Source organism: Ursus arctos, unplaced genomic scaffold (genome assembly GCF_023065955.2).
Source record: "Ursus arctos isolate Adak ecotype North America unplaced genomic scaffold, UrsArc2.0 scaffold_17, whole genome shotgun sequence".
Taxonomy (NCBI): domain Eukaryota; kingdom Metazoa; phylum Chordata; class Mammalia; order Carnivora; family Ursidae; genus Ursus; species Ursus arctos.
In genome coordinates, this window is record NW_026622841.1 from 24,052,592 (window position 1) to 24,080,127 (window position 27,536).

Consider the following 27,536-nt stretch of genomic DNA (forward strand, 5'->3'; position numbering starts at 1 on the left):
GGAAGTAGTAAATCTCTTTAGCTGGTAAATAAGGCTTGAATACAATGAGTAGACCAGTCACTTAAACACTCTTGAGGAGCAAGCAGACAGTGTTGTAATATATCAAACGTTTCAGTGTTTTAATGTGTTTATACTTTTTAAATGAACTGAAAATGCACAGACAACCAGATGTCTTGTATTATGTACACTCAGCTCTAACCAGCTGCTGAAACAATTTCTCATGATTTAATGTTCTTGGAACTCCATCCTACAAGAAGGTTTGTCTTGGTAACAGTTTCCATGTGAAACCAAACTACTATTCAAATGTTTCATGCACTATAACCATAGTGCAGTGTTGGGTGTGGATCAGCTTCGGACTTAAGGGGGAGTATGAACTTGAAAAGTGGGGATGCTCTCGTTCCCGACCATCATCGGTCTCATTGTAGGCTTGTCACGTTTACCATCGACACACCAGTGCTGCATCAGTAGGTGTGCGGCAAGACGAGCGTGGTGTTAGTGGCCACCGCGGGCAATTCAGAACTCACTTGGACGTTTCTTATGAGACTGTGAAATCATCCTGTTAGTATTGGAAGCCAGTGATTACCAAGAGCATAGATAGATATTTAGAGATCTATACACTAAGTTTGAAATGATTCTTTATTATTAAGAGAACAGGGTCAACTGCCCTAGTTTAGATAAACTCCCAGAATTTGTAGGAATTCGCTTGTAATAAAGCTTGACTTTTAAGTAGTTCGTGGATACTGCTTCTCAGACAGGTTGGGTATTTTTGATAAAATCTTCATTCTCTGAGATACAGATCTTCAAAGTCTGATTAAAATGCACATCTTCCAGGAATTCTTTCTGAATTCCATACCTCTCAGCATTTATATATTTAAAATAAAGATTAAGTCATCCACAGGCTCATGACTTGATGTTTTTCCAGTGTATATCGGGTTGATCCCACTAGAACTGAAATGAGTCTGCCAAAAGTAAAAGCCTGTTTTTGTTTTACCTTGTCTGTGATCTCAAGGAAGTGCTGGGGAAGGAATAAAGTAAGATGGAGGTATTTTCCTCAAGACACTAATAGAGAGTGTAATACAAAGAACATGGTTTGGCATGCTGGAGTCGAAAGTGCAACACTTAGAATTTGTGACATGGATCAGTTCTCTCAGTGTTACTGTTGAGGGGTTGAATGAGACCCCAATGACTTAGCCCAGTGGTGGGGCTTCGGTCGGGCCCTGGCAGCAGAGCCCAATACTTAGGTTTGCTCGTGATCCTCTCTTATGAAGTAGAAGTTATTTTGAGAATGTTTAGCTTGTCCTTTTACCTGGTTTTGGTGGTATTTTTGTGAAAGCCGTCACTCTTACCTGTATATGGTGATGCTCTGGTCAACCATAGGTCCTACCCCTTTCTCTAGTGCCACCACTCCAGACAGGTCACTGTGAGGTCTGCTCGGAGTGGGCCATTCTGCTGGCCCCAGGCTGGACATGCAGCCTCTTCCTCTGAGATCCATTTATGTGTTCTTATCAACCTGTGAACTCAACTGTTCAGTTCTCAGCCTGGCCCTCATTTGCAAATTTTTCAGTTATAACCTTATATGAATGTTTATCTTTTTCTTTAAAAAAAAAAAAATTATTTATTTATTTATTTAATGGGGGTGGGGAGAGAGAGAACACAAGTGGGAGAGGGAGAATCTCAAACAGACTCTGCGCTGAGCCTGACGTGGGGCCTGATCCCACAACCCTGAGATCACGACCTGAGCCGAAACCAAGAGTCAGATGCCCAACTGACTAAGCCACCCAGGTGCCCCAGACATTGATCTTTTTTTATAAGTTATATATTGATAAAGCTGAGACATTCCTAACTGACTGCCTTCACTGCCTTTTTCTGGGTGTGTCTGTGCAGTGTGACTTCGTCTGCCTCTCTAGTACAGGGGTACTGATGTTATCTGCTGACCTCGTCCATCTCACTCTTGCTGCTTCAGCCACACAGGTGTCCATGCTAATTTGGAACATACCAACCCACTCCTGTCCCCAGGGCCTTTGCCCTTGCTGCTGCTGCTGCTTCCTTGAATATCTCCCTCCAGATATCTGCATGTTTCCTGTCCTGACTTTCACGCTTCTTTCTGCTCAGAGGAGGTCTGCTTCTTAGAAACAGCTGCTCTGACCACCATAACACAGCAGCACCCTTCTCATTCTCTGTTGTTATCATGCTTTGTTTTTTGTCTTTACACTTCCCACCACTTTTCATATTATCTGTTACTCCTCTTGCTTGTGTTTCTCAAATAACATTAGAAGGAAAACTCTGAAAACAAGGACTGTTCTTGGGCCTGCATTGGTTTTGCTCACTGCTGTTATCCTTAGTATTCAGGCTGGCCTGGCACATGGTAGACTCTCAACAAATATTTGTTGAATGAGTAACATAGTAGGGGCACAACCTGTTCATTGTGCTTAAAGCGTTTGTCGTCATCTAGTCTATATGGAAACAGTATAGTGCTAAGAGTGCACTTCCATTGCAAGTGCAGTGGCTCAAAGCCCTTTGCACTTTGTATTTTGTATTATAAAAACTAGGCGTCTTATAGACAGAAGTAGAAAGGGGCTGTAGAAGCAGAAACACTGAAAGCTAATATATATCCGAGGAAATACTTCCTGAAATATTTCCAAATAACAATATTTGAGGAAATGGTAGATTAGTTATAAATGCTGAGTGGTCCAGGGCCATGTAGTTTAGGGACAGTCAGCTTTATAGCTCAGCAGTCCTCATATTATCCCTTCACAGTGTAATAATCTCTCTTTTGTTAAGTTCATTCTGAAAAACATGTACTGGGAATATGCCATTGTCTCTAATGTACTAGGCCCTGGACAAAGAAAGGTGTGACTTCTGAAGAGCTTAGAGATGGGCAGATACATGGAAGGATAGCCCAGGAGGATAGCCCAGGAGGAAGAACAGCTCCTAAGTGCTAGAGTCATTTGGAGCTGTAGTGAGTAGCAGTGACTTGGTCAGGGGAGAGCCAGAGAGGGGAGTGCTCAGGACCTCTGGGGTGTAAATAGTGTATCTGAAGGGTCACAAGAGCCTTAGTTTGATTAGAGCAGGGGGTTGTGGGAGATTAGGGATGGACAAGCTGTGGTGTTTGATGGGGTGGAGACTTGAATTTTAGAAGGACTAACGATTTATGTTTAGAGTTCCCTGTTTATGAAGATGGGAAAGAGTATCTTTTGAGAGCTATTTCTCTAAAATCCATTCTGGAAGTATTTGGGGAGGAATGGAATTGATTAACAATCTTATTTATGAGATTTGCTTTGTCCATAGAGTTTCAGAAATGTAATAAAATGATAGGAAATGCATATTTATAATTCGACCCATAAACTAATGATATGGGCTTCAATGTTATACTCTGGAGAATTTGAACATTGAAAACTTTGGTTGCTAACCATGAGAAGGTGGTTCAAGAATGTGAAAAGCTGGGACTCCTGGGTGGTGCAGTCATTAAGCGTCTGCCTTTGGCTCAGGGCATGATGCCAGCGTTCTGGGATCGAGCCCCACATCAGGCTCCTCTGCTGGGAGCCTGCTTCTTCCTCTCCCTCTCCCCCTGCTTGTGTTCCCTCTCTCGCTGGCCGTCTCTCTCTGTCAAATAAATAAATAAAATCTAAAAAAAAAAAAAAAGAATGTGAAAAGCTGTGAAGTTGGTGGAGGAGAGTGAAGGAACTGGAGGGACCCGGGTTGGCAATGAAGGGCTTCACTGTTGGGAAGATGTCTTTCTAGGGCCCTGCACGTTGGTCCCTAAACACTTCTCCAAATGCAGCCTCAGCGGAGCGGGCAGCTAAAGCAAGTTAGCAGTTAGGTTTGAGATGCTGTAAAGGGTAATAACTAGTATAGCTTTCTGGTTGAATCAGTGAGGTATTTAAGTCATTACAAGCACTGAATTAAAGGTGATAGGATTTCCATATGCCGAGACAGTATTATACATTAAGTTCACAATAGCTTTTTAGTTTGATAATTGGTTTCAGGTGTGCCGAGGGGGAATCTCAGTTGAATTTTTAAAATATGCATACCTTTACTATGTTTATAGAAGTCTGACCAAAATATATCCCGTACCACAAATAATGTTGATTTTATAAGTTGTGTGCTCAGATTGTTCATAATTGAGTTACTGATGATGATTAAGAAGTGTAGAACATATTCCGTAGTAGGACAGAACCTCTCTGGTTCTGAAGCCAGAAGATAGGGCTTGAATCCTGGCTCTCCTACTAACTGGGAATGTCACTCCACGCCTCGGGTTTCTCATTTTAGCCTTAGGGGCAATAGACCAGAAATCATTACTTGAAAAAGACATTTGAAGACCTCTAGTTCAGCTGTTCAGTATTTTAGATACGGAAATTGAAGTGCCTGTGTTTGGAGACCAACTCCTGGAATTGTTGGAGGAACAGCCAGGCCATACATCATGGCCTTCAGTGCCGTAGAGCGGACAGCAGCCGAGAGGAAGCATCTCAGCCTCTGCCTGGTGCTCTCACTGCCTACTGTGTTGCTCAGGATTGTGTTGAGGACCAAAACAACGCACTTGAAGATGCTTTTGTAAATTGTAAAATGCTTTAGGATTATAAAAGTGTGTTGTCTTACACCAGGTACTCAAAAACATTGAATATGTTTGCTTTCTGAATTAATTTTCCTGTTTTAAATTTCGCAGGAAAAAGGAGGAGTAGCATTAGCTCACTAACAAGTATAGTAGGCATAGGACACAGGATGTGTGAGATTCAAAAGAACAAGGCTGAATCATCTGGGAACTGAAGGAAATTTCTGCTTGGGAGGACTGGTGCTAGCCCGGCGTTAGGTGTGAAAGAAAGCTTAGCAGCAGCAAAAGCAGGGTCCTGAGTCCTGGCTGTCATTTTGCCTGTGTTTGCATATTTCCTTGCAGGTTATGGGCTGTTTAGAGCCAGAAGATCATTGGATTTTTAGAACTAGAATTCAGCTTTTCTTTATCCTAGCGCTTTCGTTTTATATCTGATGTCACTCAAGTGGAGAGAAGGGAAGTGACTTTCCTAAGGTCAGTTTGCAGGATTCTTTGGTGGCTCTGAAAACACTGACTCTGCCTTCAAAGAGTTTTTACTCTTATACAACCAAGACTGGTACAGAATACATTTGTTACTTTCTTTTGCTGTTATTAATACATGGATGGCAAAGTATGAATGAGGTAAAGTACACTAATAATTGCAAACTTTAATTCTACCGGCAAAGAGTTAATTCTTTTCTTTTTAATTTTTTGTGTCACTTATATAAATTAATTATTTACAGAGTAGTTTCTTTTCACATATAATCGAGATTACATTACATGTAATATATAATTAATATTTAATAGCCACTGATACTGATGCTGCAATTATTTTAAATGGTAATACATGTGTGCAGTTGGTTTTGGAAAAAAATCAAATACAGAGGGCTTATGATGAGAACAGATACTCTTCGTCCTATCCCTTTTATCTCTTTCCTCCCCAGAAACAATCATTTTTGATTCTTAGCTGCTCGGATGATTTATGTAAATCTTTACCCTTATCATACCTTTGAATAGATTTCTAAATAACACTGTTTCTTTTTCTTTTACTTAGTATGCTTTATTTTTCAAAGCAGTTTTAGGTTCAGAGCAAAATTGAGCAGAAAGTATGGGCAATTCCCATATAATCCCTGTTTCCACAGTTGTATAGCACCACCCCAACATCCCGCCCCAGGGTGATACATGTGTAATAGTTGAGGAACCCACATTGACACATCGTGATCACCCTAAGTCATGGTTTCCATTAGGGCTCACTCTTGGTGTGTTGTACATTGTATGGGTTTTAACAAATGGGTAGTGACATGTATCCACCATTAGAGTATCATAACAGTAGTTGCATTGCCCTAAAAGCTCTCTGTGCTCTGCCTGTTTATCCCCTCCCCCAACCCCAGCTGCCACCGATCCTTCTACTATCTCCTTAGTTGTGTGTTTTCCAGATTGTCATATAGTTGGAAACATACAGTGTGTACCCTTTTCAGATTGCCTTTGTCTAGTTAGCAATATGCATTTAAAGTTCTTATATTTTCATGGCTATATAGCTCATTTCTTTCTAGCACTGAGTAATATTTCATTGTTGGGATATACTACATATGCACACATTAATGCAGATATAGATATAGCCATCATATAAATCTTAGAGTTGGTATTAAGTAGGTGCATTTTAAAATTTGATAAAAATATGTTTGGTTTTAAAAAAACCTGTGCCCTAAGAGATTATTAGTATTTTTTGTTTCAAAATTTAATTCAAGTTAGTTCACATATAGTGTAGTATTGGTTTCAGGGGTAGAATTTAGTGATTCATCAGTTGCATATAACACCGAGTGCTCATTACATCAAGTGCCCTCCTTAATGCCCATCCCCCGCCCACAAACCCTCAGTTTGTTCCTTATATTTAAGAGTCTCTTATGGTTTGCCTCCCTCTCTGTCTTTATCTTATTTTAGTTTTTGTTCCCTTTCTCTATGTTCATCTGTTTTGTTTCTTAAATTTCACGTATGAGTGAAATCATATGGTATTTGTCTTTCTCTGAGTGACTTATTTCGCTTAGCATAATACTCTCTGGTTCCATCCACATTGTTGCAAATGGCAAGATTTCATTCTTTTTGATGGCTGAGTAATAGTCCATTGTATGTATATGTCTCTGTGTGTGTGTCTGTGTGTGTGTGTATATGTACTACATCTTCTTTATCCATTCATCTATTGATGGACATCTGGGCTTTTTCCACGTCTTGGCTATTGTAGACATTGCTGCTATAAACATGGAGGTGCGCGTGCCCTTTTGAATCAACTATTTTTGTAGCCTTTGGATAAATACCTAGTATTGGAATTGCTGGGTAGTGGGGTAGTCCTATTTTTAACTTTTTGAGGAGCCTCCATACTGTTTTCCAGAGTGGTGGCTGCACCAGTTTGCATTCCCATCAACCCTAAAGAGATTATACCAGTTATAATCTCACGAAAATCATTTAACAGAGCCTTGCCAATATTGTGTAAATTTTTTTGTAAGTTAAAAATGGAAATAATAACGTGCTTCTTTTTTTTAATTTTTTTTAAAGATTTTATTTGTTTATTTATTTGTCAGAGAGCATGCACACATGCGCACAAGCAGGGGGAGCGGCAGGCAGAGGGAGAAGCAGGCTCCGTGCTGAGCAAGGAGTCCGATGTGGGACTCGATCTTAGGACCCTAAGATCATGACCTGAGCTGAAGGCAGATGCTTAACCGACTGAGCCACCCAGGTGTCCCATAGCGTGATTCTTGTATGTATTTTCTCATTACAAGTGAGATTGAACATCTCTTCATATATTCAAAGGCCATTTCTAACTTTTGATGAGGGTTTAGCAATCATTTTTAATTCCTGAGAGCTCTTTTTCTCTGATTGTTTCTCGTTTTATGAATGCAGCATTTTAAGTTGGCTTAATTGCACTACGGACTCTCATATAGCTGTTTTGGTATATTTGCTTTATTATTATGTACCCATCTTTTTTTTTTTTTTAAATACTATGCATCCATCTTATCATCCATCCTAATTTTTCATTTTTAAGGTTATCTTAAAAACTCATTTTGCTCGTTGAACTTTATTTCAGGAGGATATGTGGTTATATTTTACTGCTGCGTTTGATGCAGTGTTAGATGTAGGGCACTCGTTCTTTGAGAAATCATGAAAACATGGAGTGGATATTCGAGTTTATTTGATCCACCCCCTTGATTTTTACACATATTGAAGTCAACAGGTTAGGTGGCTGATCAAGCTAATGAGTGACAGTTCTGAGAACAGAATCCAAATTTTTTGACTCCTAACCCAAGGCACTTTCTGTTCCGCTGTGAAGACTTTTATAAATGAGACATATTCCCATGTCTTTGATTTTGTTACCTTTGAAAACTAGCCACCACCACCACTGACAGTATCTGTAATACACTCTACCACTTTTTCGTCTTCTCTCGTGTTTTACTTTCACACTGTCTGTGGTGGCATGACACTGATATTTCTAGATTTTGGTCTTAATCTTTTGAACTTGTCTGTTGTTTTTGTTAAACTTATGTTCCATTTACATACTGTCCGGGTTCTCCCCCAATAGTAAGTCAGAGGAGGATGTTTTTTTCCTCCATATTCGTTGACTTTGTCCTCAGCCAACACTAACACCCATTTCATGAAGGCTTTTGTCTTTATCCAAGTGTTCCACTCTGCCCTAGCAGAGCAGCACAAGGTCAAGGCGCCTGTCTTTTTTTTTCTTCACATGAAATTAATAACTTGCTCCAACAGTAGTTTGTTTTAGGACATTTCCAGCCCAGATGGTGGAAAGTTCTTTGGATAATATGGCAGCCAAAGCAACACTTTGGCTTTTTAAAGTTGACTTTGTTTTGGCGATTGTGTGATGAAAATCTTCTGAAGATCATACAAGGACATTAAAACAAGAAAGATCTGTTGGCCTAAAACATTTTTCATCTTCTAAAAACCACCATGCTCAGCGTGGTAGCATTTTGGTTTCTTTCAAGTATTGGCCTCTCTGGCTCTTTTCCCTGATTATTTGGCACTTAGGATAGGCCAATTAATACATTTTAAATTTTGTTTTCACAGAAATCTAACATTGCCTTGAATTCCTTTTTTTGAGCATTATAGAATGTTACAGCAAGAAATGACATTAGAGATCATCTTGCCTGATGTACTTATTTAAAAATAAGAAAACTGAGACCCAGAGGAATTATTTGTTGAAAGTAACAGAATGAGTTTAATACAGAGCTGAGAAGCAGATCCTAGGTCTCCTAATTTTGGACCAGTGACTTTTACAGCATACCACAATGCGATTTAATTTTGTTTGCTCTTATTTCAGTATGTCATCAAATTTGAATCAAGAAAAGTTTAATTTTAACATTTATGATAGTCTTCTATTTTTAGTTTTCGATTAATTTAATTTTAGAACATATTGCTTAAATATCCAAACACATAAACGTGTACGTGAGCAGTCTCCTGCCTCCTCTGGTCCCCCATCTGTCCAGCTGTCCCATTTGCTTCCGTGAGTAGCCACTGTGCTTAGTCTCTTACGTATCCTTCCTGAGGATGTTCGTGCAATGTAGATGTGGTTGTGAACACAGATTCTTATTTCTCCCTGCATTCACACGCAAGGTGGGAAATCATACATACTGTTCTGAACTTTCCTCTTTTTCCAGTCGACAGTCTATCCTGGCAGCTTCTGTACGTAAGCATTTAAAGAGCTTTCTCATTTTTGTTATGAGGATATTCAAATACCCCAAAGTTACCCTTTCAGAATATATCATTAGGTGGTTTTTAGCATATTCACAAAAGTTGTGAAATTGTCGTTACCATCGAATTTCAGAACTTCATCACCCTGCAGAGAAACCCTGCACCCATGAGCGGGCACTCCTCATTTCTCCCTCTCCCCGGCCCGTAGTAACCGCTAATCTGCTTTCTGGCTCCGTGGATTTGCCCTTTTGGGACAGTTCCTAGGAATGGAATCCTAGACTATGTGGTCTTTTACGTCTGGCTGCTTTCACTTAGCACAAGGAGTTTAGGGTTCACCGCTGTTGTAGCAAAGTCCCAGTACTTCATTCCCTTTGTTACTGAGAAGTATCCCATTGTATGTATACACTGCGTTTTGTTTATCCACTCATAACTTGGTAAACATTTGGGTTGCTTCTGTTTTTTGGCCATTATGAATGATGCTGCTCCGAGCATTCCTGTACAAGATTTTAGGTGGACTTAACGTTTTCAGTTCCCCTGGGCACGTATCTAAGAGTAAAGTTGCTAGTCATCTGGTAATTGTGCGTTTAACTTTCCTCGGTGGCTTCATCATTTTACATTCCCATTAGCCTTGTGTGTGAGCGCTAATTTCCTACATCCTCTCTCATTCAAAAAAACAAAAAACTACATTATGATCTGTTGTAGTATCAAATTATATGTAATTATTCCCCTCTTGTTGGACGATAGAGTTGTTACCATTTTTTTTGCTCAAATCCTTTGCTGATTGTCGTATGGGAGCCTCTGTTGTATCTGTTTCTAGGACCCATTTTGTATTAAAAAGATTAGCCCTTTGTGACATGAATTTAAAGTATATGTCTTTTCTGAATTTGCCTTTCGACTTATGTGCTTATAATATGCATTTGTTTTGCCATAATAAAGTTTTAAACACTGTTTTTTAAGAATTTGAGTTTATTTGTCTTTTACAGCTTTTAGGCCTTCTGGATGGGCTTTTAGGCTCTTCGTTGACCTTTTTGGCCCTTTCTCTTCACTACTCGCCTTCATGCACATTTCATTCTAGCCCCATTGGCTCCTGTGGTGTTCCTTCAATATTCTAAATATCCTTAAATAAAAATGTTCCTAGCTCTAAGCCTTTGCATGCGCTAGTCCCTCTCCCTGGCCTCCTCTTCCCTTGCCTCCTTACTCCTTTCAAGTCTTTGCTCAGATGTCAACTTCGTGTTGAGTCTTACTGTTTAAAATTGTAACACACCTGTGATAGATTGTTAGTGGTCCCCCAAATTAATTCTCCTCCTCTTTATTAGAATTTGGCTGGGCAGTGGCTGTCCGGGTAGAGATGATGTTTCTCAGGCTCGCTTGCCGGCTAGATCTAGATACAGGTGTACCAGAGGAAGTGATATATACAACTTTTGTGTTACTTAAAAGGAAATGGGTTGCCTTGGAGTGATTTTTTCTCCCTGCTCTCTGGTGGGAAATGATAACTGGAACAAACTTGAAAATGCACGCAAACGGTGACAGAACTTCCTTTCCAGCGTGGCCTTTGTGTGATTTTATGAAGTAGATCCTGCATTATCTAATTGTTAAGTGGCAGAGAAATGAGCGTTGATCAGGTTTAAAACATAATTTTGGGGCACCTGGGTGGCTCAGTCATTAAGCGTCTGCCTTCAGCCCAGGGTGTGATCCCAGGGTCCTGGGATCGAACCCCCGCATTGGGCTCCTTGCTTCCTCTCCCACTCCCCCTGCTTGTGTTCCCTCTCTCACTGGCTGTCTCTCTGTCAAATAAATAAATAAAATCTTAAACATAAATGAATGAATGAATAAATAAATAAAAACATAATTTTGGACTTCTTTCATAGCAGTTTAGCATAACTGTTCCTTACCCTTCCACCCTAACCAGGTACTCCTTATCCAGCCTTCATGCATTGTTTTCTTCATAGCACTTATAACCTTTTAATTTATTATACAGCATATTTATTTGTCTGCCCATCTAGAATATAAGTGTCAGGAGGCTTGGCATATAGTAAGTGCTCAGCGAATATTTGGAATGAATGGTTGGAAAGGCCTTCTATAAAGCATGTTATAAGAGAATCTTCCATCTTGTCTTGTCGGTTTTTTTTTTTTTTTAAGATTTAAACTTTTGGCATATTTGGGATTTCTTTTACTATAGGGTCTGAGGTATAGTTTCAAGTTGTTGTTTTTTTCTTTCAGAAAGCTATACAGTTGTTCCAACAGTATGTATGTATCTCACTATCTTTTTAGTATCATGTTGATGAAGTCCATTTTTAACTTGTATAACAATGATTTACAAATAAGAAATGCCTGCTCATCTCCTCGGTAGATTTCTTCAAGAGAGATTGTTGTATTCTTAATCATTATCAAATCTGAGTGGCTGTAATATATTTAAACTGCTTTTTCTGTGCACACATCAAAAGATGCTAGATGCTCTTCTTTTTTTACACATTCTTTTTGTTTCTCTAAAGCTTATATTTTTGATCATATTAAGTGCTGTGTTGACATATGGGATATCTTGGTTTTTGGCTCATAGCTATAGGCTATTTTGTGAATAAGAATCGCAAATGCTGTGTGTGCTATGCCACTAAGCTTTATATTGAGTAAAAAGTTTCTTACTGAAATATGTATTTGCTTTTTATAATTATTGCAAATTAGAGGTGTCTGTGAGTGTTAGAATGCTGTTTGTTTCTTATGCAGGAACAACATTTCTAGGTGTAAGATCTTTTGAATAGTGTTTAAATGCTTTTAATGACTAAATGCTTTTAATGAGACGGAATCTGTGACTGTGCACTCTGCCAGTATTTAAAAGTTCAACTTAACATCTTTGATGGACAGATGTGATGGTTAATTTTGTGTGACCACTTGACTGAGCTGAGGGGCTGCCCAGAGGTCTAACATTATTTCATTTTTTCCGGGTGTGTCGGTGAGTGTGTTTCTGGAAGCAGTTAGCATCTGAATTGGTAGACTTTGTCAAAAAGATCATAGTCACCAGTGCTGGGATCATCCAGTCTGTTGAGGGCATGAATAGAGCACAAAGGTGGAGGAAGGGAGAACTTGCTCTCCTGTTTGAGCTGAGACATCCATCTTCTCCTGTCCTCGGACATTGGTGCCCCTGATTCTTGGGCCTTCATACTTAGACCAGGGTTTTTCTGGTTCTCAGGCCTTTGGGTTTGGACTGGAACTGTACCACTGGCTTTCCTGGGCCTCCCCCTTGCAAATGGCTTGTAATGGAAGTTCTCAACTTCTCTAATTGTGTCAGCCAATCCCTTACAGTAAATCTCTTTTCGTATGTATCTCTTCATATATTGTGGATTCTATTTCTCGGAGAGCCCTAACTAACACGGTAAGTGTGGCTAACTTATTGCTATGATCTGAATGTTTGTGTCCTCCCCAAATTCATATATTGAAACCTAACCTCCAGGGTGATGGTATTTGGGGGACAGGGGATGGTTAGGTTTGCCCTCACGAATGGGATTAGTGCCCTTGTAAAAGATAACCAGGAAACGTCCCTTGCCCCTCTTCCACCGTGTGATAACACAGCAAAACGATGCTCCCTGTCTGTGAACCAGAAAGCCAACTCTCATCAGAGATGAATCTGCAGGTGCCTTGATCTTGGACTTTCTAGCCTTCAGAACTGTGAGAATAGATTTCTTTTGTTTATAAGCCACCCAGTCTCTGTTAAGTTCGTTATTGCAGTCCATAAGCACTGAAACACTCATGTTAGAGTGTTTTTCCCCAGTCACAATCTCTGTTACTTTGATTGTTTACAGTGAAGTGAGAGAGAGGAATCATTAAGAAGACCCATGGTCAGGGACGCCTGGGTGGCTCAGTTGGTTAAGCGGCTGCCTTCAGCTCAGGTCATGATCCCAGGATCCTGGGATTGAGTCCCACCTCTGGCTCCCTGCTTAGTGGGGGAGCCTGCTTCTTCCTCTGCCTGTTCTGCCTGCCGCTCCCCTGCTTGTGCTCTCTCTCTCTGACAAATAAATAAAATCTTAAAAAAAAAAAAAAAAAGAAGAAGACCCATGGTCAGAATGACGTTAGATATTATCTTCAGACTATCACTTATGATATTTTTTCCCCAGGAAATTTCCCAGTAGAGATAATCGGTTTGGAGCAAATGTTTCTCCCACTCATTATCTTCATGCCCTTCCCGTTTAAAAAGTTTAAATTAAAGTAATAAAAATAGTCACCTATAATCTCATCTCTCAGGATTGCTTTTTTAATCTTTTGCCTGTTGGCAATCTGCATGCATGTTCATTGGTATGGTACATAATGTTCTGCTGTCTTTGCTCAACATTGTGTTATGAAGCAAGTATTTCAATAAAGTATGTTTCAAAAGCAGATGGGATAACATGTTTTGTGAAGCTAGCCTAACCCTGATACTAAAACCTAGCAAACATTACATAAAAAGAAAATTACGGACTTTTATCAGTATAGGAGAAAAATCTTTTATTTTTTTTATTTTATTTTATTTTTTTTTAAAGATTTTATTTATTTATTCGACAGAGATAGAGACAGCCAGCGAGAGAGGGAACACAAGCAGGGGAAGTGGGAGAGGAAGAAGCAGGCTCATAGCGGAGGAGCCTGATGTGGGGCTCGATCCCATAACGCCGGGATCACGCCCTGAGCCGAAGGCAGATGCTTAACCGCTGTGCCACCCAGGCGCCCCAGGAGAAAAATCTTTTAAAAATAATCAGTAAGTTGGAGCATCTGGCTGGTTCAGTTCGTTGAGCGTCCAACTTTTGGTTTTAGCTCAGATCATGATCTAAGGGTCATGAGATTGAACCCCACGTCAGGCTTCATGCTCAGTGCAGAGTCTGCTTGAGATTTTCTGCCTCTCTCTTTCCCTCTGCCCCTCCTCTGGCTCATGCTAGCCCTCTCTCTCAAATAAATAAAATAAATAAATAAATAAAATCTTTAAAAAAATAATTAGTAAATTGTATACAGCAATATATGAAAAGGACAGTACATCATAACCAAGTGTGGTTTACCTGAAGAATGTGATATGGTTAAGACTTGAAATTCAATCAGCGTAATATGCTGTATTGACAGAATAAATTAGACAAGCCATATGAGTGTCTCAGTAAGTGTGGAAAAAGCGTTTGACCAAATTCAATATCCGTTCATGAAAAAAGAAAAACTTGGAGAACTAGGAAAAGAAGGGAACATCTTAAGTACATATAAATACATGTAAAGTGATTGTCCATTTCCAGTGTTTTTGATATCATTAGGTTGATATCACCCTTCATCCCACTGTCCCTGATTTTGGACACATCAGGCATAGGATTGAGTCGATCACATTTTTCACTTCAAGGACCATTATCATCACTCGTTCATGTGAGGCCCATCCCTCCCAGCATTTGGTGTTAATCCATTCACTTATTCCCATTTATTCCCATTCCTTACTCCTCTTCTTTCCCATAACAGCCATTTTAAGTGTGTTTAATGCATTATGTGTGTGTATACACACACACACACACACACGCACGCACGCACAGGGTTTTTCTCTCAAAAAATAATAATAAAATAAAGTTACAAAAGAAAAAGATCCCTCCTTGTCTCTATCCATTTAATTCATTGAGTGTCTGTTATGTACTGGAGTTGGGAATACAAATAACTAAAAAATGAAAGGATCCCTAGCTAGAATCTCATGTGTTCTAGTGAAAAAGAGACTCGTCTTGGGACACCTGGGTGGCTCAGTCAGTTAAGCGTCCAACTCTTGATTTCGGCTCAGATCGTGATTTTGGCTCAGATCATGATCTCATGGGTCGTAAGATTGAGCCCTGCTTGCACACGTGCACACTCTCTCCAATAAATCTTAAAACAAAACAAAACAAAACAAAACCCAAAACTCATCTGCAAATAGCTGCTTGCAAGTCATGCTTTAGGGCTTAATGTCACTTTTTTAGAAGAGCTTTACAACCAGAATTCCCTATAATCCTTTCATGGTGTTACTTGCTCTTTTTCTTTATGACCCTTTTTGGTGTAATTATTTCTTGAGTTCTCTTTTCTCCACTAAATTGTAAGCTCCATAAAGGCAGGAGCCTTATCTATTTGTTGATGGATAGTATTTCTAATACGGGGCATAATGCCTGTGTAGACATAGTAAGAATAAGTTCTTTATAAATATTTTTTGAATGACCTATGAAGTGGAATACAGTGTAATAAACAGTTTGATAGAACTTTTATCCATAGACTATGGAAGCGCATGAGGGAATCACTGAGTTCTGTTTAAAAATTTTGGGGAATGGATTTATAGGTTGATATGAAATTACAAATGTCCTGTTGAGTCAGTATTCTTATGTGCTGTCAGCTTTCCCTACCTCCCAACATGAAACCCTCTACCCTTCACTCCTATAGCTTTACAGAATTTGGATATGGGACATAGAGTAAGATGTTAAATTATAAATTATAAACCGCTGCAGTTGATTCTATATTATTGATGCAGTAACTGAATATATTATCAATTGTCCTGGAGGTGGTCACCTATCTAGATAGGCTCTACCCTATAGCAAGATATTTTATTCTTCAAGATTTGACTTTATGCTCTGACCCAACTAAAAGTCTAGCCAATTGACTATAGAATATGGATTCCTAACAGGCGTGGGCTATATGAATAAATGATAACTGTGATGCAAAATCTTTGGGGTTCTAAGCAGCCAGATCGTCACTAATGAAGAATTAATGAATCATAACATGACCTGTCAGGCTGTCTTTCATTCAGTTCAAGGAATAAGAACAAATACAAGAATTGTGTTTTATGTGGTTAATACTTACACCACTATGGAAGTTTCAGGTGAGAGAATTGTTCTATAATACTTTTAAAGGTGGAATTTCTGGGTAGAACTAAGATTTATTCATTACATAATAACATCAATTGCATGGACCTCTTGTGTTTTGTATACTTTATTTTTAAAAGAGATTTCTATCAGCAATAACTCCTTAAGATATCTGATAGAATTTTAAGCTTGCCCAGTTCTAGAATCAAGTCATGTTTAATTTGTTTAGCGAGCCTCATTTAAGTAGGTACTAAGTGTTTTTTTGTGGGGGGAGCTTTCCATGAATATTTCAGTTCTGTCAAAATATATATTTTTTTGAGCTGTTACTCTTTTTGCTGTGTTAAGATTTCCACTTTCCTGACCTGTTACTGTTCCCCATGATAACGCATTTAAACTTTTTCAATAACTGAAGATTTCTTGAGGCGTTTATTTCTGTTTGTGCTTCCTGCTCAGCGAAAACTTTCGTTTCCTTTTTATTTGATCTAAGATTTATTTCTAAAGGGGGGGGCTGATGATCTTGGGAGAAACATGCTTAATAAAACAGGTATAATGTGTTCACTGTCCATATTTTGATGAACATGCAGGGTTGGCCTTGCGGCAGCAGACACAACAGATAGAGGTTGTTAGGATATACCATTGTTCTCATTGTAAAGTGATGATCACCGGGAAAAGGCATTGATTTCTTCCCTACACTGGGACTTCTCTTCAGTTTGGCAATCTGCGTATTCGGTTCTGCATTGTAACTAAACAAGGATGAACATAGAGCTTTAGGGCAAATCTTCTAAGCCAACACTGCTGGTGACTGTTTCCATTATGCACTAATAGACATGTCGTTCAGCAGGAGATGGGAACTGGAAAATAGAAAAGTCGTGGGATGCCTGACCCAAGTGCAAGAGCTAATGGCTGGGAAAGGACTTCATATTTTTGCTCGAGTTAATTTTTATATCTTTATAACCTAGAAACATATTGAATATTTAGATTGCATTTTTTATTATAATAATATTTTTTATTATATTATGTTAGTCACCATACAGTACATCCCTGGTTTTTGATGTAAAGTTCGATGATTCATTAGTTGCGTATAACACCCAGTGCATTATGCAATACTTGCCCTCCTTACTACCCATCACCAGCCTATCCCATTCCCCCACCGCCCTCCCCTCTGAAGCCCTCAGTTTGTTTCTCGGAGTCCATAGTCTCTCATGCTTCATTTTTAAATGTATAGTTTATTTAGAAAAGAGCAATCCTAATTTCCAAAGGGATCATCATTCTGTTTTCTGTTTCTGCAGAGATATTACGTATGACATCTCAGTAGAAGCTGTATCGACGATGGTGGTTTTCCTTTCTTGCCAACTCTTCCACAAGGAAGTTTTACGACAGAGCATCAGTCACAAGTATTTGATGCGAGGTCGATGGTATGTTTCTATTTTACATTTTTCTACTTCTTATTGTATAAATCTTTATTTCTGGTCTTGTCCTCTAACCTCGTTATTGTCTCAGCTGTCCAGCCAGACATTTCCTTCTGTGATTCTGTCCACACTCCAAACCCAACGTGTAAGGAACCAAATTCTGCTTTCCTATTTAAACTGTCCATCCTCCCTGCCCCTTTCATCCCCACAGCTTTTCACCTTCTCTGGTGGTTTCCTTGTAGAAGTGAAACTTCGAAGTCCTCTTTCTTCTTTTTCTGCATCATTCTCTATGTCTAAGCACTCATCCAGTCGTGCTTGTCCACTGAAATTATTTTGAATCTTCCCCTTTTCACCAGTCCTGTCGAAACTACCACATCTCTACCCAGTCACCCTGTGTTTGGACTAGTTCAGCAGCCTCTTAGCTGACCGCTCCTACTTCCGTTTAGACACAGATATTCATTGTGTGTTAACTGTGTGCCAGGCATGCATTAGGATGGGGGGCTCTGCTCTTGAGTAGCAGCTTACGATCTCCTAATAGGGGGCTGGGAGTAGGTGCAAAGTACACACACACACGCCTATCTCCTGTTGACACATTCTTCACAGAACTGGAGAATGCAAAACAATTACAAATAAAGTAGCTTTGATTAAAGTTCTCAGGGAGTGGGAGGAGCAACATCCTTCTTGTTGCCTTGGTTATCTGTGTGGCACCTTCTTGCTCCCTTGATTATCCCTGTGATACAGTCACAGAATCCTGTAAGGCTGTTTGGAACATACTTGAAAATCACTGGTAATAGACAAAGAGACTGAGCTTTGGCTCAGGAGTCTATTACAGAGTTTTCTCTAGATTGCAGGAATTACCACTTGAATTCATGGACACGTATCCCTTTTCACCTGTGTTGTTTCCCTTCTCCTCTCATTCCATTACTTGAAAGAGTAAATATATATATTTATTTTGTATGCATGCATAAATTGAATAATTTCATACTTAAAATGTATAGTCTTTTATATCATTGCTTTTTAATCCTTGTTTTTCCCTACTGATTCTGTGATACTACCTCCCTTCAAGTACCAGGTACTGTATAATATACCGAATTTATAATATGTCATCTGTTATACTGATTACCAGGAAGGTAACTGGAGCTCGAGAGTTGAAGTGATTTGACCAGCAGCCATGGCATAGAAACAGGAAAGCCAGAATTAAGCCTCAAGTCTGATCTCAGAGCCCACAGTCTTCACTATTATGTGACAGTGCTACGTTTCTTTGAATTGTGCTAATCGCTTTGATATTAATAGATTATATAGATGATATTTATCATTATACAAAATCAGGGGACTTCCATAACCATGAGTTTGATTTTCTTTTTTTCTTTTTGTGTAGTCTTCCATATACCAGCAAACTTGTGAAAACCTTACTGTATAACTTTATCAGACAAGAAAAGCCGCCCCCTCCAGGAGCACATGTACTCCCGCAGCAGTCCGATGGGGGAGGACTGCTCTATGGACTCGCTTCAGGAGTAGCAAGTAAGTCTAATCAGATTTTGTCGGTTCTTTGATGTAGATAGAGCTTGTCTAATTAGTCATAAGAAATTCTGTCCACTTGGCCACCACTGTTGGTTCCGTGGAGCTGGCTAAATGTGAAATAATGGAAGTATTTTAAAATATTTTATCCATTTAGTGCAGTGATTGATGCAGTGAAATGTATGCAAAGAATTGTTTACCTGTAAGACACCACTTTTCAAGAATAATGTTTGTAAATAGGCATATCACATGAATTTTAGCTGTACACGATAAATGTGGTTAAGCTCTTGGAAACTTTGTACTGCTTGTGCTTTGAGGAAATCGGGCTATTTTAGAGGCTTTATTGGTTAGGGTCTTAAATGACTAATTAGGTGTAGTTTTCTTGTTACGCTCAACGTTTCATTTGCTCAGCCACAAATCAGGACATTTTCAAGAGTTTTTTATTAAATTCTGAAGTGGCACAAATGTGGGTTTTATCAGATCGGAAGCAGATTTCATTAACTGTGGAAAACCCTTTCCCACCGGACAGTAAAGCCTCATTTCTGCTTCATCGTGTTGGACACGAAGACACGAGGCATGGCGAGGGTAGCTCTGGCTCTCCCTGGTGTTAGTGTGGTGGACCTGCGTCACATGCAGTCCTAGAAACTGAACTTTTGCTTTCTTCTAAAGGAGAAACAAAAAGCAGACTGGTACTTTGGCAGTTGTAAGGTCTGCCCGGGCGCTCTTAGTAAACTAGCAGTACACGCCGTACCGCGTAGTGCACAGTTGGGCTGTTTGAAGGAATGCTACACGGAGCCAAGTTCCACAGCGAAATTGTGGCTGTGGCATGCTCGCCACACTCAGGGAGGAACATCAGTATGGTAGGAAAATGCTGTCCCATCCTGTTCGATAATGGACTAGGGACTGCATCTTGGAACGTCGTTGGGTTAAGCGACCTCTGTTGACTTTCGGAATTGATCTGTGGGCCAGGCTTTCTAGATTGGCCTTCCCTTGATTTCTTTTAATATTATGGGTTGGAATTACATTTGTGGCCACTCATCGCTTTGTCTTTGGTGCTGAGCAGGCTCCCTAGAATGCCAGACCTGCAGAGGTTCGTGCTCTGATTTGCCCTAGTTTCAGATGAGGAGGCTGTACCAGGCTCCTTCATGGCCTCTGAGGGCAGCACAGCAGTGGCTGCTTGTGTCCCATGGGAAGGCTTCATTAATCTATGAGTATTTTCTTTTTTCGATCATTAAACTGGAATAACGATATAAAAGCTAAGTATTTTCCAATATTTCAGGATGGTTGAAGATTTTTTTTTAAAGATTTTTATTTGAGAGAGCAAGAACACGAGCAGTGGGGAGGGGCAGAGACAAAGGGAGAGGGAGAAGCAGACTCCCTGCTGAGCAGGGAGCCCGATGTGGCACTCGATCCCAGGACCCTGTGCCCATGACCTGAGCCGAAGGCAGCCGCTTAACCGACTGAGCCGCCCAATACTTTGCTTTTTTTTTTTTTAAGGACGAACATAGGTTCATGTGTTGTGTTTAGTTTTTTTTGGAGTTATGTATCATCAGAACAATGTCCAGTATGGTGATGTGGTCCCATCAGTACCAGGTGCCAAAGAACTTTTAAACTCTAGATCTGTCCTACGTAGTTAGCAGCGTATCAGAAGGAAGTCCCTAAATTTTCCTAGCTTCCAGTTTTTTTGTCTATTGAATGAGAAGGTCAGGATAGATAATTGCTAAGATGATTTCCTTGTAACTCTCAATGAGTCTATGGCCTTTTCAGTGTCTGGGGGAGGTGGTGGTGAAAAAATTTAATATTAGTTAAGGACATGAAAATGGACTTACGGGGGCACCTGGGTGGCTCAGTCAGTTAAGCATCTGTTCCTGACCAGGTCATGGTCTCAGGGTCCTGGAATCGAGCCCTGAGTGTCTTGTTCTGTGCTCACCGGGGAGTTTGATTGTCTTCCTGTTGCTGCTTCTCCCCCTTGTACTCTCTCCTTCTCTCAAATAAATAAATAAAAATCTTAAAAAATAAAAATAAAATAAAATGGACTTAAGTGTACTATAGTCACAAGACATTTTATATGGCTTCTTACATCTTCATGAAACTATTCGTATAATGGTATAAATCACAGTAAGAGTGGTTATTCATTATTTCACAGTATGCGACTCAAAGGATTATAAAAAACAGCAAAAGGATGTTCTCTTCCAAATCACAGCTATGTATTATAGGGGGATAAAAAAGGAAAAATGTTCATGCAATTTTGAATTAAGTCACATTCCGTAAAAGTCAATCAGGTTGATAAGGAAATTTAATTTCAGTTGTGTGATCACTTTTGAAGACGTTTTGGTTAGTAGTTAAGGAATTTTCTTACTTTAATATTGGCTTGAGAAAACTATGATTTGGAAGCTCCTCACTGAAAAAAAATATTCCAAAGCCAAATGTAAATTATAAACTCTTTTGGATTATATTTATTTTCATTGGAATTGAGTTTTTCTGCAAACTCAATAGAAAGCATTTCTTTTCATAGCAGTATATGTATGGTACGTGTTGCTTGAATAATTTCCTTTGAAACAGAGTCCCTTATTTTGGAAAACTTTATAGTTTTGGATAGTGAGGCTTTGTTGGCACTGGCAGAGAAAGAGGAGCTTGCTTGTGCTAGGTAAGCAGTGAACCACACGTCTGGACCCTCCCAGGAGTTAGGCAAGGCCTTCTCCAGTTTGTTCTCATTTTTTCAGATATGTATTTCTGGTTATTCTACTATTTGTTTCCCAGACTCTAAGCAAGAACTTGGTACTTGTTACATGCCTGATGCTCTCTCCCTTTTCATGTCTTTCCTTGGATTATGTCTTTCACTTAGAATCGTATTTCCTCCTCTCTGACTTTTTTCTGCCCGTCTGTCCATTAAGGGCCATCTCAAATACCACCTTTTCCACGAAGACTTCCTTTTCTCTCCTAGCCAGGTGTGCTCTTTCCCTGTGGCATACTTAACTCTGCTTTGCGCTATGATGACTGTGTACAGACATCATTCTCCATACCTGGGCTCTACATACAGTACAAGGAAAACTAACGTGTATAACACTTGAGAGTTTATAGAGCGCTGTTCGTATATTTCACTTCATTCTCGTAGCAACCTTGTCAAATACATGGTTTTACCTTTTTACAATGTGATTGATGAAGAGATGTTCCTAGTTATGATTTTTCTAAGATTACTTAGGAAAGAGGTGATGTCGGTTTGCCCTTGAGCTCAGTTCCTTTGACTCTTAACCTTTGTTTACCAGTCCTTTCTCGTCATAACCTGAGTCCTGAGCGTGCTGGCTGGTGCTTGACTTACGTCAGCATGTTCGCTGCCGTCTCCAGCAGGGCACCTTACGTCTGTGGACTGTCAGTAAATACTTGCTGTACGTACTGAAATATACCAAACACTAAGAACTCGTCTACACTCCAGATAGAGTGAACTCAGTTTATAATAACATGTCTGTCATTTATTGAGTGTCTTCTGTTTTCCAGTCACTTTAGTAGCTAAGTTGCATACATGGTTTCACTTACCCTTTATTTTTATTTTTTAACATTTTATTGTGGAAAATTTCAAAGATGGGTAAACATAGAGAGATTGGTAGAAAGACCATCTATCCATACCCATCTTTAAGAACTATCAACATTTTGGGGCGCCTGGGTGGCTCAGTCGTTAAGCGTCTGCCTTTGGCTCAGGTCATGATACCAGCGTTCTGGGATTGAGCCCCACGTCGGGCTGCCTGCTCAGAGGGAAGACTGCTCCCTCTCCCACTCCCCCTGCTTGTGTTCCCTCTCTCGCTGCCTCTCTCGCTGTCAAATAAATAAATAAAATCGTTAAAAAAAACAAAACTATCAACATTTTGCTGTTTTTTCCTCATTTATCTGTCTCTCTTTTAAAAAAAACTTTATTTGGAAATAAGTTCATACATGTATAAAAGTTCCAAAAATAAAAGTATTACAAAAAATTATATACCTTTATCCAGGTTGATTTATTATTACCATTTTATCCTATTAGTTTTGTATCTGTATCCCTTCCCTCCTCCTCTTTCATTCTATACACACACACACACACACACAATTTTTTTTAACTATTTGAGGGTAAGTTACATGCATCATGGCCCTTTATCTCTAAATACTTGAATGTGTATTTCCTGAAAGGGGCCATCTCTTACACAACCACAGAACACTTATCAACTTCAGTAAATTTAATATTCAACTAGCCTTAAAAACAGATGTTTCTTTTTTTGTCAGCAAAAATAAGGAAATGGAGACTTCCTCTGCGTTTTAAAATCTACTTTCTTAATATAGGATCATTTGTGTTGCACCAAAATTGAATTTTTATAATTAGGTGTTCATGTAACCAGGCTGCTATCGATGGATCTATCCTAGACTTGCCGTTCCACTATGCAGCACACCCCTGCCCCTTTCAGTTGTTGCTCCTGCAGTATGTGGTGAGTGCTTGCATGATGTTGGGGTAGAAGGTAGTAAATGGATGGAAGAATTATTAATATATTTTAATGACCACTAGTAAGTTGTTTTTTTTACAGTTAATGAGAGTAATGAAAATTACTTATATGGATTTTGTTCTTTTTTTAAAAAATGTTTTCAGATGTGTCGAGTGTGATTTATGTCTTTCACTGGAGGTGGTCAGAATCAATTATACATTAATATATTACTTTACCTGGGAGTACCTGTAATACATGCCAGCAAGCCTCTTCATAGTTTCACAGTACAAGAAAAAATGATTTCCTTCCTCTTTATAGCTTTTTAGTTTAGATATTTCTCTAAAATGCTGGCAAAATGGAAAAAGAACCAGTCGATATGTCACTTTACTATTTAGGGAAGAGTGATACAGTTTTAATTAATGTGGTACTTTTTTAATGAATTGTAGAATTCCAAGATTAGAAGAAACGAGGTTAAAGGTCATGTAATTACTTCCAAACATGAGCGATCCTCCCGGCATACTTTTAAAAAAATGCACGTGTGTGTACTCACACCTTGGAATTTCTAAGTCATTACACCTGTGCTTGGGCCGGGTCATATACATTTTCAATAAACATTCTAGACGATTCTGATATAGCTGGTCCATTTCAGCACCACTCACTTGGTCCAGGTCCCTTTCCAGTGCTTGGCTCTGTTTTGCTGTGGGCCCATCATTGCAGACAGTTGAGCCAGTACTGTTACCCACTGAGCAACGTCTCGTGAGGCAGCTCCGATAGTTTCGGCTGACCTTCTCCTCTTGTATTATCTTGGTTTTGCTTTCTGTTGCTCTCTTCATTGTTTTCTGTTGCTGTACCATTTAGCCAGTTTATCCTGAAGTCTGACCATTACTACAGTACTCCAGCACGAAATGGATCAGAGCCCTAAACTCCCTGATTCTGGACACTGCATTTTTAAAAAATTACTCTAGACTCAAAGCTCACTCTTTTGGCGGATAATATTCAGTTATTAATAAATTTTTGTTAGTTTTCATCATCTTCATCTTTTCTATACCTGCAGTTTGACGTCCCGTCTTTCCCCTTCAGGCTTTATACATACAACGTTCAGCGTATCTCAAATATAGTTTTGTTAGGTGTGGTATGGTCCATAATATCAGCTAAAGATAAGATTTGCACTTACTTTCAGCCCTGGATCATCATTAAACACATATTTTGGGGCTTCCTCCTTTATTCAGGGCTATGTCCTTGTCACCATATTGGGACCGGATGGACGCGTTGTGATTCCTTTGTGGAAAGCAGGCCATTTCTGTAGGCGGCACATGTAAAACAACAAAGAAAATTAAGGTATCAAGGGATTTTGTGACCTTTCTACAGAGACTAGATTTCATTTCCTGGAATCCTAGGGAGGATTACCAGTGAGCCAGTAGCCGTTTTTTTCCCATTTCCCAGGCAGCAGACGTTAGAGTTCATGAGGATTCCCACAGTTTCCCCTGACCTGTAGGACTTACCCACAAGGCTCTCCATGAGGCGGGAGCTCGCAGTCCCCCAGTGGCAGGAGGTGCTGGCCAGGCCTCTTGTGAGTTCACACCAGGGCCCGTGGATTGCACCACGGGGACCTCTCAGCGGCCTTCTCTCGCATTCCTGGAAGTCCTTGTGGATGAGGGGAGATTTCCGGAGCTTGATATTGAGACTCAGGTGATTTGCGATGGAGTCCCAGCTTAGCATGGATCCTAGACAAATTCTTTAACTCTTTGAATCTCATTATCCTACTTTATAAAGCTGATAATTAAGACTTTTTTTCCTACCAGGTTATTGTGAAGAATAAATGAGATGTTGTGTATAAAAACACTTTTAAAACTATGCACCATCTATCCTCATGTAAATAACTTTTCCTTTAACCTGCATTGAAGCTCTGTGGCTTCTTGTTAAAATAATCTAAAAGAAAGTAAATTTAATTAGATGAAATGAGTGATCAGAAAATCTCTGATAAACTTATGTAAGACAGTTTAAAAATTTAAGAGAATATCTTTTTGGTCTGTTCAGACTTTAAAATTTATGTAAAAAATGTTTTGAAACACCAGCCATGTTTTTGCTCTTTCTCCAACTGGCTTTTCATTTTATGTGGTGGAGAATTTGGCCAATGACAGTCAGAAAGGAAAATTTGATTGTTGAATAGATACTGCCCACAAGGGATTTCTCCTTGCTTCCTAAATGAACTTGTCTTGACAACAATTGCTATGGTACCATTTCTTATTCACTAATTTAACTGAAATGATTGTATTTTCTTTTTAATTGTTTGTGAAATTAGCCAAAGATTTTAATATAAAAAGACTTAATGCTGACCTAACTTGAATTGTGAAAAATATTTCAAGCATTCAACTAATCAAAGATATCAGTAGTATTGGTAGTCTTAGTTATCATTTGTAAAGCAATTGATACTTAATTCTTTAATCTGTAAGTGTGTCACCTCCCCTGTTAAAGATGTTCTGCAAAGCAAATGACTGAAAACCCTTACCTCTCTGATTTGTGATGTGATGGCACAGGGTGCGTGGTAGTGACAGATAGATCACCTTGCTATAACAAAATACCCCAGCCTGGATGGCTTGAACGACAGATAGCTGTTGCTTCAGTACCAGGGTCTGGAAAAATCTAAGGTCAAAGTGCTGGCAGGTTTAGTTTTTGATGAGGGCCCTCGAGCTGGCTTGCAGATGGTCAGGCTGTATTTTCACATGGTGGAGAGAGAAAGCTCTAGTGTCTCTTCCTCTTCTTATAAAGGCATTAATCCCAACATGGGGTGTCTACTCTCATGACCTCGTCTAGACCTAATCACCTCCCAAAGGCCTCACCTTCTGTTACCATCACATTGGGGTTTGGGACTTTGATATAGGAATTTTAGGGGGGCACATTCAGTTCATAATAGGTATTAAGGTCATCCTGGAATTGCCCTCACTGAAATTCTGTGTGGGAGGCCACTGGTCTCTCGTAGGTTGATAGCTAAGGCATCTTTCAGTGCCAGTCATTCTTTGTTTTAAACCACAGTCCTGCTTATGGTGTGGCCAAAGCAGATCACTCACAGCCTATCCCAACCTCACAAATGTGTGTGTGTGTTTTAAGGGCATTCCAGAATGTATAAGGAGCCCCTCCAAATATAATTCTGTGATTGAAACAGATTATTTTCGGGCACGTGGCTGGCTCAGTTGGTAGAGCATGTGACTCTTGATCTTGGGGTTGTAAATTCAAGCCCCATGTTGGGCATAGATTACTTAAAAATAAAATCTTAAAACCACAACAACCAGAAAGAGATTGTTTTCTTTTCTGATTTTGGAGGCTACCATTTACATTGACCTTTGGAGGGACTGGCTCTAGATTTTGATAATTGGAATTATAGAAGAGACTGGCTGTTGGTATCAGGCAGACCTGGAACTGAATGCCAGTCCTGCAGTCTATCAGCTAGGTGTTCTTAGGCTGTTTAACGTCTTAGTGACTCGTATTAGTCATGGTAAAATGAGGATAATGACTTCCTTTTAGGGCTGCTGAGACAATCAAATGAGCAAAAGAGCCAGATACCTAGCAGGTACACAGAAATGGTCACTACTACATAATGAACATTACATAGTAATATTGAAAAGATAACTTTTGTTTAAAAAATAGTTTTGGGAAAAACCAGTGATTTTATAGTGATTTAGTAGTTTATTCAGATCTAATGTAAATAAATTATGAAAATATATGCTATTTGGTTTTTAAAGAGACTTCAGATAGTCACCAAAAGAATTACTGATTATGTTGAATATTTAATACTGTGAGAAAGAAAAACATAACATTTACTTAGTTTTTCTTTTGATGCTATCCTTTTTTGACCTTGTCTTTTCTTATATTTGCAAGCTTTTTAATTGCCCCTGATGCCTAAAAAAAGAGTAAAGCAAGGAAGGGTTGACCTTGAAATTTCTTGTATTTTTTTCCTTGTAAGACAAAGCTGTAATGTGATTATAACTGACTATTTAATGTTTTAAAGAGCCAACCCTAATTAAATGTGTTCTGCCAAACTGCGCTTTCCGTCACAAGTACTGAGGTTTTACACAATAACTTCTGATATATGGCTTTTCCATTTGAATGAGCCATCAAAAATGTTTTTTTTTCCTTTGCTTGC

The 27,536-nt window shown here is 39.3% G+C and overlaps 1 protein-coding gene across 3 annotated transcripts in view; it reads left to right on the plus strand.

The window, feature by feature from the left end:
• DYM (dymeclin) overlaps positions 1 to 27,536 on the plus strand; it is a 334,659-nt gene that overhangs the window by 76,992 nt on the left and 230,131 nt on the right. For all 3 annotated transcript variants that reach the window (XM_048218645.2, XM_057313102.1, XM_048218650.2), the window contains exons 7-8: positions 17,313 to 17,438; positions 18,811 to 18,953. In XM_048218645.2, coding sequence (XP_048074602.1) covers positions 17,313 to 17,438; positions 18,811 to 18,953 — 269 coding nt within the window. The remainder of the gene's footprint in view (positions 1 to 17,312; positions 17,439 to 18,810; positions 18,954 to 27,536) is intronic.